Source organism: Odocoileus virginianus, chromosome 26 (assembly GCF_023699985.2).
Source record: "Odocoileus virginianus isolate 20LAN1187 ecotype Illinois chromosome 26, Ovbor_1.2, whole genome shotgun sequence".
Lineage (NCBI taxonomy): Eukaryota > Metazoa > Chordata > Mammalia > Artiodactyla > Cervidae > Odocoileus > Odocoileus virginianus.
In genome coordinates, this window is record NC_069699.1 from 15,554,867 (window position 1) to 15,566,075 (window position 11,209).

The window sequence follows — 11,209 nt, forward strand, 5'->3', positions numbered from 1 at the left end:
TAAAGAAATGCTTTTTTTATATTCATGTACATTTTATATATATTTGGTAGGCCTAAAGCCTCAAAGCATTTTTCTTTTAAAGAAATAATACATGCCCTCTCTACTCTATTGATTCGGCCCCTTTGCACAGATCGGCCAAAGATTACACAGCACTTTAGGTTGCATTATAACAAATTACAGTATAAGTACAGTTCAAATTAATTGCATTATACATTTGATTATAAGTACAGTTCAGATTAATTACATTTTACTTTATTTGGTTACAAAGGGACTAACATCCACTAAGGAACTTAATATCTCTTGTGAATTTCATCATTAAAATGCAATTTTTAAGACATACTTTGATCTTTGGTTACCATAAATTGAAATTGAAAAGGCTCATGATTATATTCCATTTGAATTCAGGTTTTTTATTAAGGGATTTAAGCTTTAGTGATTTTTTTTCATTATTATTACTAATTAAGTTTTTTTTTAACACAGCTTCATTGAATTGATGTATAATAAACTGCAAATATTTATTTTATCTGTTTGTTAACTTTTTATTTTGTATTGGGATATAGCCTATTAACGAGCAATGTTGTGATAGTTTCAGGTAAATGGCAAGGGGCTCAACCATACAAATACATGTACCCCAAACTCCCCTTTCATCCAGGCTGCCTTATAACATTGAACAGAGTTCCATGTGCTGTACAGTAGGTCCTTGTTGGTTATCCATTTTAAATATAGCAGTGTGTACATGCCCATCCCAAACTCCATAATTATCCCTTTCCCATCCTTCCCCCCAGCAACCATAAGCTCCTTCTTGAAGTCTCTCAATCTGTTTCTGTTTTGTAAGTAAGTTTATTTGTATCATTTCTTTTTAGATTCCATATATAAGGGACATCATACGGTATTTCTTCTTCTCTGTCTGACTTATTTTTCTCAGTATGACACTCTCTAGGTCTATCCATGTTGCTAAAAATTGCATGGTTTTATTCTTTTTAGTAGCTGAGTAATATTCGGTTGTATATATGTACCCCATCTTCTTTATACATTCTTCTGTCAATAGACATTTTAAACTGCAAATATTTAAAGCACACAATTTAATGAGTTTGTCACATGTGTACTGTGATGTCATCTACTCAAGAAATATGATGATGACTATCCATCACTTTCAAAGTTTTCTTGTGCCATTTTGTAGTCCCTCCTTGCCCTCCCCCCGCAGGTAACCACTGGTCTGCTCATTTGCTTTCTGTCGCCTTTGATTAGGTTGCTTTTTTTATAATTTTATATAAATGGAAGCACAGTCTTTTTATTATCAGGCAATATATTTTTTTTTATTTTTTATTAGTTGGAGGCTAATTACTTTACAATATTGTAGTGGTTTTTGCCATACACTGACATGAATTAGCCATGGATTTACATGAATTCCCCATCCCGATCCCCCCTCCCACCTCCCTCTCCACCCGATCCCTCCGGGTCTTCCCAGTGTACCAGGCCCGAGCACTTGTCTCATGCATCCAACCTGGGCTGGTGATCTGTTTCACCCTAGATAATATACATGTTTCGATGCTGTTCTCTTGAAACATCCCACCCTCGCCTTCTCCCACAGAGTCCAAAAGTCTGTTCTGTACATCTGTGTCTCTTTTTCTGTTTTGCATATAGGGTTATCATTACCATCTTTCTAAATTCCATATATATGTGTTAGTATACTGTAATGGTCTTTATCTTTCTGGCTTACTTCACTCTGTATAATCGGCTCCAGTTTCATCCATCTCATTAGAACTGATTCAAATGAATTCTTTTTAATGGCTGAGTAATATTCCATTGTGTATATGTACCACAGCTTCCTCATCCATTCATCTGCTGATGGGCATCTAGGTTGCTTCCATGTCCTGGCTATTATAAACAGTGCTGCGATGAACATTGGGGTGCACGTGTCTCTTTCAGATCTGGTTTCCTCAGTGTGTATGCCCAGAAGTGGGATTGCTGGGTCATATGGCAGTTCTATTTCCAGTTTTTTAAGAAATCTCCACACTGTTTTCCATAGCGGCTGTACTAATTTGCATTCCCACCAACAGTGTAAGAGGGTTCCCTTTTCTCCACACCCTCTCCAGCGTTTCTTGCTTGTAGACTTTTGGATAGCAGCCATCCTGACTGGTGTGTAATGGTACCTCATTGTGGTTTTGATTTGCATTTCTCTATCAGGAAATATTGACTTACATATCCTTTTAGTTCCAGTTCAGACATCATAAGAGATCTTCTAGAAGAAGAAGAAGCCTGGGAAGCATCACATAAGTGAGTTCTTGTCATCACTAAATACTCATGTACTTTAACCTGATAAATTATGGTTCTATACAATTGATTTGCAAACCAAAGAATATTTGTGCTTACTGACTTAAGAAAGTAATTCATGCATCTCAAGATAAAGATTTCCGGTTCACTACTTGTTTCTGTATATTTCTGCGTAGAAATGGAATCCTAGCTTAATAACTCTGGTTACTTGTCAGAAGTTGTTGTTCTAAAGGTAAATTGTTCCAGTGGGCAACTTATAGTCTGGACTTAACAGTCAGTCCTTAAGCACTGGCTTAGAGTCTTTAGAAAACTTCTAATCCTTCCGTAAATGTTACTAGTCATAAGATTGTAGTTCATCCAGGCAGATTTGTTCCACTGCAGTTTCAGGAAGATCACATGCCCCAAGTGGGCCTTCACAGATGCCTAGCGCTTTTACTGTTCCTGTGATTATTTCTTTGTCTTGCTCTTCACAGAGATTATTCGCACCCTTCTCAGGTCTCAGTGGCTCAAGCCTCACTGAAGACCTTGTCTCTTCTTTGGTAGAGGAAATAGAAGCTGTTGTGTGGGAATCCTTACCCTTCCAACATCGAATGTATAAATCTGCCTGTTTTTGTACATATTTTATTCCTCCTTTTATGACAAAGGGTTGTCCCTATATTATAGAGTCCACTTTTTCCTACCTCATTCCTCCCCTCTTGTCAGGAACATTACCTCTTCTCTCTGCCCTTGTTGAGATACTTCTGCTTCTCTCCTCCACTCCTCTTTCTCTCTCTCACTGTTTTTTTTAATTTGGTTTTGGCTGCACTGGGTCTTCGTTGCTGTGCGCGAGCTTTCTCTAGTTGCAGCAAGCAGGGGCTCCTCTTCACTGCGGCGCACAGGCTTCTCATTGTAACGGCTTCTCTTGTTGCAGGGCACAGTCTCTAGGCACACGGGCTTCATTCCTCCACAGCACATGGGAGTCTTCCCAGACCAGGGGTTGGACCTGCATCCCCTGCACTGGCAGGCAAATTCTTTTTCTTCTTTTCTTTTTTTTTACATTGTAAAAGAACTGATACTTTATTACAGAACATAATTCAAACTATTGTTGGTATTTCAATATATTCCTAAAGAAATGTTGGAATTGGAACAGCACTTATAATTCACTTTATGGCTATGAAAAGGCAGTCATCTTCCACTTAAAACTGTAACCAATGATGAAATACACTTCAAGAATATAAACATTTGTTCTAACAATCTTTTAATATTGGTTAAAAACAGACTGTTTTTTGCTGATGGAAATGACTTTAATCCAATGTGCAAAAAAAGTACAATTTGTATTTAAGATACGTAAGAGCAATGCTTCTGTACTATTTACACATTTAAAAGATCTTAAATGTATTTATTTCAGAAAGGACACTGCTCCTATAGGTAATTACATGTTACTGAGAGCCCAAAAGCTTGATGACACTCTTTAAGTTACACAAATGTATCCGAAGAGGCACACCTTTTCTTGTCCTAATCTTGATCCTAAACAAAAATCCAATTTCAACATCAGTTGGGGATTATTTTATTCTAAGAAATCTTGGCATTGTCGCAGGTTTGCAAACCTTGTCTCTGAGAGCCAGATTCCTACATTTCCTTTTCTAACCCTGTCACCACTGGTCCAGCCCACAAATCCCGTGGCTGCAGAGTAGCCACAGCCAAAATCAGAGGAGAGAAAACTCAGCCCTCAGGCCACCAGCACGGCAGGTGGGTTCTTACGCACTGCTCCACCAGGGAAGCCCTCTCATTGGGTTTTCAGCGAGCCTGAATCTTTCCCAGCTGAACCCAGCCAACTAAACACTTAGCTTCCCCTCTCACTCAGATTCCTCCTGCAGCTGCTCTTGTATCTCTCCTGCCCTTCTCAGTAGGCAGCCTCTACTTGCCCTTTGCATTCCTCATCTGGCTTACTTGTCAACATCCTCAGCCAGGCCTCTCAGTTCTTCTGAAATAGCCTTTACTGAAGTCACTGAAGACCATGTTGTGCTGTGCTGTGCCTAGTCACTCAGTTGTGTCCCGCTGTTTGTGACCCCATGGACTGTAGCCCGCCAGGCTCTCCTGTCCCTGGGATTCTCCAGCAAGAATACTAGAGTGGGTTGCCATGCCCCCCTCCAGGGGATCTTCCCAACCCAGGGATCAAACCCAGGTGGCCAAGTCCAAAGAACAACGTGTTAGGCCGTATCTCCTTTGAGATTCCTTGAGTGGAATCTGATGCTCTTGATGTCTTCATGTTTCTGAAAGCCTCTCTGGGGCTGAAAGAGGTAAATCTCTACCCTGAGGTAAATCTCTACCCTAAAGTCAGTTAATAATAAGTGATAAGTGATAGAATAGAGATTTTAATCTAATATGTCAAAATTCAGCTTTTTTGACCATTAAGCTAAATTGTCTATCCCAAGAATGAGGCTCACTGTGCTGACATTTTGTAGTATTATCGCTGAATCACTGGGAGAATGGAAAAGGTATTTGATGGCTCAAACAGTAGTGTTTTATGAATGTTTGAGATTGTGGCTGCCTTATTTTCACCTGAGCATTTCTGAACTTTGAATTCTGGGAGAAGAGACCACTCATTAGCTAACTACTTCCTCTTGTGCCATGAATTACCCTTTTCATGCTAAACTAAACCCTCACATCAGTGGCTGTGACAAGCTTAAACCCAGAATTCCTGAGTCCAAGCCCATTTTTGGCAATGGTGACCAACCTCTTAAAGTCATTACTATGAGAAATCACTTAGAAAACAAATCCCATCGCTGATCCTCACAGATAGGCACTGTTAAACCTGGAAGGATGTGAGAGCTCGTCTAGTCCAGTTCCTTCATTTTATAGGGAAAGAGACTGAGCTCCAGAGAGGTAAGTTGACAAGGTTAAGGTTCACAGCTAGGTAGTGGCGCTGCTGGGGTAAGAATCCAGGCTTCTTGGTTTCAGCTGAACGTGGAGCAGTTTGAACCAGCTTATGCCACAGTACAGCTTTAGAAACAAAATCAGGAAAGGACCACACAGCTTTACTTCTCAACAAAATAATAGCTCTGCAAATATGCATCTTAAGCTTATAGGCCTTTTCATACTGTTCATGAGATTCAGAAGAGATTAAGAAGAGGTGGCAAGAATACAATGAACTGTACAAAACAGATCTTAATGACCCAGATAACCATGGTGGTGTGGTCACCCACCTAGAGCCAGACATCCTGGAGTGTGAAGTCAAGGGGGCCTTAGGAAGCATCACTATGAACAAAGCTAGTGGAGGTGATGGAATTCCAGCTGAGCTATTTCAAATCCTAAAAGAGGATGCTGTTAAAGTGCTGTACTCCATATGCCAGCAAATTTGGAAAATTTAGCAGTGGCCACAGGACTGGAGAAGTTCAGTTTTCATTCTAATCCCAAAGGCAGTGACAAAGAATGTTCAAATTACTGTACAGTTGAGTTCATTTCACATGCTGTCAAGATTATGCTCAAAATTCTTCAAGCTAGACTTCTGCAGCATGTAAACCGAGAACTTCCAGATGTTCAAGCTGGATTTAGAAAAGGCAGGGAAACCAGAGATCAAATTGCCAACATCTGCTGGATCTTAGAGAAAGCAAGGGAATTAAAAAAAAAAATCTACTTCTGCTTCATTGACTATGCCAAAGCCTTTGACTGTGTGGATCACAACAAACTGTGGAAAGTTCTTCAAGAGATGGGAATACCAGACCACCTGACCTGCTTCCTGAGAAAGCCGTATCCAGGACAAGAAGCAACAGTTAGAACCAGACATGGAACAATGGACTGGTTCCAAATTGGGAAAGAAGTACATCAAGGCTGTATATTATTTATTTAACTTACATGCAGAGTACATCATGCGAAATGCCAGGCTGGATGACTCACAAGCTGGAGTCAAGATTGCTGGGAGAAATAGCAACATCCTCAGATACACAGATGATACCACTTTAATGGCAAAAAGTGCAGAGGATCTAAAGAGCCTCTTGATGAGGGTGAAAGAGGAGTGAAAAAGCTGGCTTAAAACTTAGCAGTCAAAAAACAAAGATCATGGCATCTGGTTCCATCACTTCCTGGGAAATAGATGGGGAAGAAGTGGAAACAGTGACAGATTTTATTTTCTCGGGATCCAAAATCACTGCGGATGGTGACTGCAGCTATGAAATTAAAAGACGCTTACTCCTTGGAAGAAAAGCTATAACCAACCTAGACAGTGTTGAAATATCAACACAAAGCAGAGACATCACTTTGCTGAGAAAGGTCCATATAGTCAAAGTTATGGTTTTTCTGGTAGTCATGTACGGATGTGAGAGTTGGACCATAAAGAAGGCTTAGTGCTGGAGAACTGACACTTTGAAACTGGTGGTGGAGAAGATTCTTAATAGTCCCTTGGACAGCAAGGAGATCAAACCAGTCAATCCTAAAGGAAATCAGCCCTGAAACTCATTGGAAGGGCTGATGCTGAAACTCCAGTACTTTGGCCACCTGATGCAAAGAGCCAAGTCATTGGAAAATACCCTGATGCTGGGAAAGACTGAGGGCAAGAGGAGAAGGCAGCAACAGAATATGAGATGGTTGGATGGCCTCACTGACTCAATGGAGATGAGTTTGGGCAAGCTCCAGGAGATGATGACGGACAGGGAAGCCTGGCGTGCTACAGTTCATGGGGTCACAAAGAGTTGGACACGACAGTGACTGAACAATAACAACAAAGCTTAAGGTATGTTGTGGTACCGCAAGTGACATGTTTGAGATATTAGTCCTAGAACATGCTGTTTCAGTCCCACTACATCTCCTAATTCCATAAATGATTGAGAGGTTCTTTTAGTAACACAGTGCCCCATATAAAGCAGTATTTTCATAAGCAGCAAAAAAGAAAAAAAACCCACTTAAAACAAAACCCTACTTTCTGTAGGTTGGTCTCAGGTTCTTATATCTATGATTATTGGTTCATCTTACCAATTTGAGCTACAGGATATATTTACATTGAATAGGATGAAAATAGGAAGAAAAATGGTCCAGGTAAATCATTTCACGTTTCCAGCTTTGAGTTTCCACATGAAATTGTGGAGGAGATGTTTCTGCCTCCAGGAGTCTGAGTCCCTTCTGCAGACCTGCTCCCCCTCCACTCTCTCCTCCCTCAGTGGGCAGTGGTGTCAACAGTCTTCCCCACTGCTCCAGCCAGAAACCTAAGAATCATTGTCAACTTCTCACCCTCTCTTACATCTCAGATGCAGTTGATTGCAAAACCCTAAGGATAAATTGTCCTCAGATTTAAATGTACATCAAGATCACTTGGAGGACTTGTTAAAATAGATTATTGGGCTCCACTGAACCCCGAGATTGAGATTTTGGAGATTTGGGCTGGGGTACAGGAGTTTGCATTTTGACACACTCCCTGGGGTTGCTGATGCTGCTTCTGGGGCCCCCTCATTGAGGAGCGGGACTGTGGATGACCCCTGAACTATCTCTGTCAGCCCCTCTGTGCCACAGTCTGCATAAGACCTTGTTTTCTCTCTGGCTTCCTGCCACAGCCGTCCGTCTGGCTGGCTGTCTCTCTGCCTCTAGTCAGTATGCTTCATTTTGCCAGTGAGACCTGAAAGATACCATGTTCCCTGTAAAGTCCTGTGGGGACTCGTGAGCTACGGCCCCAGCCTGCCCGCTGGCTCCTGGACCATCCTTCCCCACCCCTCTTTCCTTGTTACAGCCAAGCTGAACTTCTTATCTTTGCTTCAGAGTCATACTGCCTTATACTGCTGTTGCTTCCACCTTAGTTGCCTTTTCTCCTTTCTTCATCCACACAGGAGTTGTGGTTCCTTCCTGGACAGCTCTGCTCGGAATCTCCTGACTGCTCCCTTGATCTTGCAACACTCTGTCTGCACTTAAACCCTGCACCTTGCACGGTGCCTGGGGGAGGGGAGTCCCAGGGTGGGCACTCAGTAGGCATATGAGATTGAATATGCCAGTCAGCATTCTTTGGATCGGAACACACTCCTGGGTGGATAAGGATTGCCACTTACAAATCTTTTTTTAACTCTTTATCTCTTGTGCTTTACCTTTTAGTGCCTTAAAAATCATTTTTTAGGAAATAGCTTTTTCTAATGTTATAAAATCAGAAAGGGAAGAATCATTTTCCCTATTGGTAATCTGCATTTCATCCTAACCCCATGAGAATTCATTTGCAGTACACTAATGATCCCAACATATTTTCTAGTTGAGACTTGATAATTTGGCTGTCTCTTTTTGGAGGAGGGGACTTTATTAATTGTTATTTATTAAGAAATATTATTAAAGTGAACACATCTTAAGTGTACAGCGTGATGGATTTTTCCAACTGAATACACCCAGGGTTAGGGTTAGTTTGGTGGGTGCAGTGAATCATGCCCCCTCAGTACTCACACTCTCAAGGCCCACGTTGATTCTGCACTTGGTCATGTGATATGAGAAGAAGCTTGGTTAGTGTTTGCACAGTGGGGCTTGTCCTTTCAGAATGCTCACTTTTTGGATTCTTCCCCTTGGACCCAGCCCTTCCGCTGTGAGAAGCCCGCCCTGGGCATGGGGAGAAGACAATTGGAGGAGAATGGGTCAGCCCTCTCACCAGCCAATCTTCTAGTCAGCAGCCAGCACCACCTTGCCACCGGATGAGTGAGCCTTCCTTGAAGTGAATCCTCCAAACTCAGTTCAGCTGTCGGTTCTGAGCCCTGCCCAGATCTGGAATCATGACCAAATAAACAATTGTGCTGTTTCCTGAGAATGGTTTGTTATGTAATGGTAGATAAGCAGAATGAATTGAACAAAAAGTTTCTGTTTAGTTTTTTAATTGCCATATAACAAATCACTCTGAAACTTAGAAGCTTAAACCACAGCAATTTTATTTGCTTCTGATTCTTCAGTCATTTTTGTGGCATATAGCCCACTCGCAGGGCAGATAGAAGCCGTGTTCTGCTGAGATGTCTGGACTTCTCTTCCCATGTAGTCTGGGAGCCTGTTCTTCTCCATGTAGTTTGGTCTCTGCATGTGCTCCAGAATCCAGAGAAAGTTTGCTTTTGTCTTCCCACTTACTTGAATGGCAGCCATCTCTTTCCCCCAGCGCTCTGCCCAAAGTGAGGGGATGTGCATGGCCCATCTCTTTTGGGAGGGGGCTTTGTTTTCTTGGTCTCCTTACAACCTCAGCTCTCTGACAGGATTGAGATAAATTTTGGTTTTGTTAGACTCTGGCTTTGTCTTGTTGTGATGGAAACTTTTTTTTTTTTTTTTGCAGCTTTCTGCATGTGAAGCAGAAGCAAAAAACTGCTAGATTCTGATTGAGAAGAAGGAGATTCAGTTCTTAACTCTGTCATTTAGGATCTGTGATCTTTGCTAAGTCGCTGTTTTCTCAGTTGTAAAGTGGGAATAATAATAAAAATAGTAATAATTATCATAGTAGACTTGTCAGTGGAGAAGGATATTTGGAGTATCCAAATCCATTACAGTAAAAACACATGGGAAAGCATTTATAAACCAGAAACTGCTGTAGAATAATAACGATCATCATTTTCTAAGCAGGCATTTTCTTTTTTCCATTTTCAGAAATGATCTTCAAGACACAGAAATAAGTCCCAGACAGAATCGTCGCACAAGGTCAGCTGAAAGTGTTGAGCTTGAGCCAAGAAATAAGCGGAACAGAAATTAGTGTGGGTTTGCCGACTTTGCCAGTGCAATCATCAGAAGATGGTGTTTTGTTGCTGTGTAGATTTCATATTCAAAAATTTCCCAAGTGAAGATGTTACATTCTAAATGTTATGTTTAACTGATTTTCAGTCTTTTCTGCCTTTCCAGGAAAACAAAAATCTTACACAGCTTCCTTACTTAGTCAGTTCCCCACTGCCCCTAAAACATCTCACTTTAAAAACACTGGCATCCACATGTTCACCAGCTTTGCAGAAGACACAGACTTGTTTTTGTTTCTAAGTTTCAGGGTGTATTAACATTTAAGCCATTCTCCTGTCTCTTTCATGGAGAAGCCAAGTTCAGAAAAGGATCCTTCAGTCCCTCTACCGCAGGGACCAGTTGAGGTGTCCAGAGCCACTGTGTTTCTGGAAAGGCAAGCAGGGTGTCCTAACTCATGAGGCCTGGAGGCCAGCACCTATGTCACAGCTGTTACAGGATTGTTTGTTGCCCAAGTTTCATGTGGTTCTTAGTTAGACCCATGTCTCACACTTTACTGGAAGTAGGACGTTGGTACTGTAATCTAAAGGCACAGGACAATAAAATACTGGGTATATTCTTCAGTAAAATAGCTCTTACGGATGATTTCTTGATCTTTCTTTTCACTTGAGTGAATTGAATCTTTAACACTTTGAATTCCAGCTATGAAATGGAGAGAATGCAATAAATGGCTTTTGTAACTGAACAGACTCTATATCAATTTAAAATAAAGTCCTTGAAACAGTCTGCTGTAAATAGTTGAGTATAAGCTACACATCACTGGAATGGGTTGATCAGAAATTTTTTTCTCTGTGCAAAATGTCCCACAGTTCCCAGTTGCTTCCAGAACTCCTAACGCCTGTTTTGGCATTTCCAAGCCAGTCCCCTGTCATGGGTGCCAGCAGCTCTGGGGCTGTCACTGTCCTGGTGACAGCAGTGTCACTTCACCAGAGTCCAGGAAGACCCTGGTGTTGGTTCAGGGGGAAGGGCCTGCTCTAGGCCAGTGCTCCATCATCTCAGGGCGGAGGAGGTGCCAGAGCCCTGCTGTATAAAACAGCACCTAAAATGGATAAGGAAGCTGTGGTACATATACACCATGGATTATTACTCAGCCGTTAAAAAGAATTCATTTGAATCAGTTCTAATGAGATGGATGAAACTGGAGCCCATTATACAGAGTGAAGTAAGCCAGAAAGATAAAGAACATTACAGCATACTAACACATATATATGGAGTTTCGAAAGATGCTAATGATGCCCTA

The 11,209-nt window shown here is 41.4% G+C and overlaps 1 protein-coding gene across 3 annotated transcripts in view; it reads left to right on the forward strand.

The window, feature by feature from the left end:
• The window catches only part of RAD18 (RAD18 E3 ubiquitin protein ligase), a 104,687-nt gene extending 93,983 nt beyond the window's left edge, over positions 1-10,704 (forward strand). For all 3 annotated transcript variants that reach the window (XM_070455607.1, XM_070455606.1, XM_070455608.1), the window contains 2 exons: positions 2,215-2,277; positions 9,832-10,704. In XM_070455607.1, the coding sequence (XP_070311708.1) occupies positions 2,215-2,277; positions 9,832-9,934 (166 nt within the window). In that variant the 3' untranslated portion in view covers positions 9,935-10,704. The remainder of the gene's footprint in view (positions 1-2,214; positions 2,278-9,831) is intronic.
• Positions 10,705-11,209: the final 505 nt, after the last annotated feature.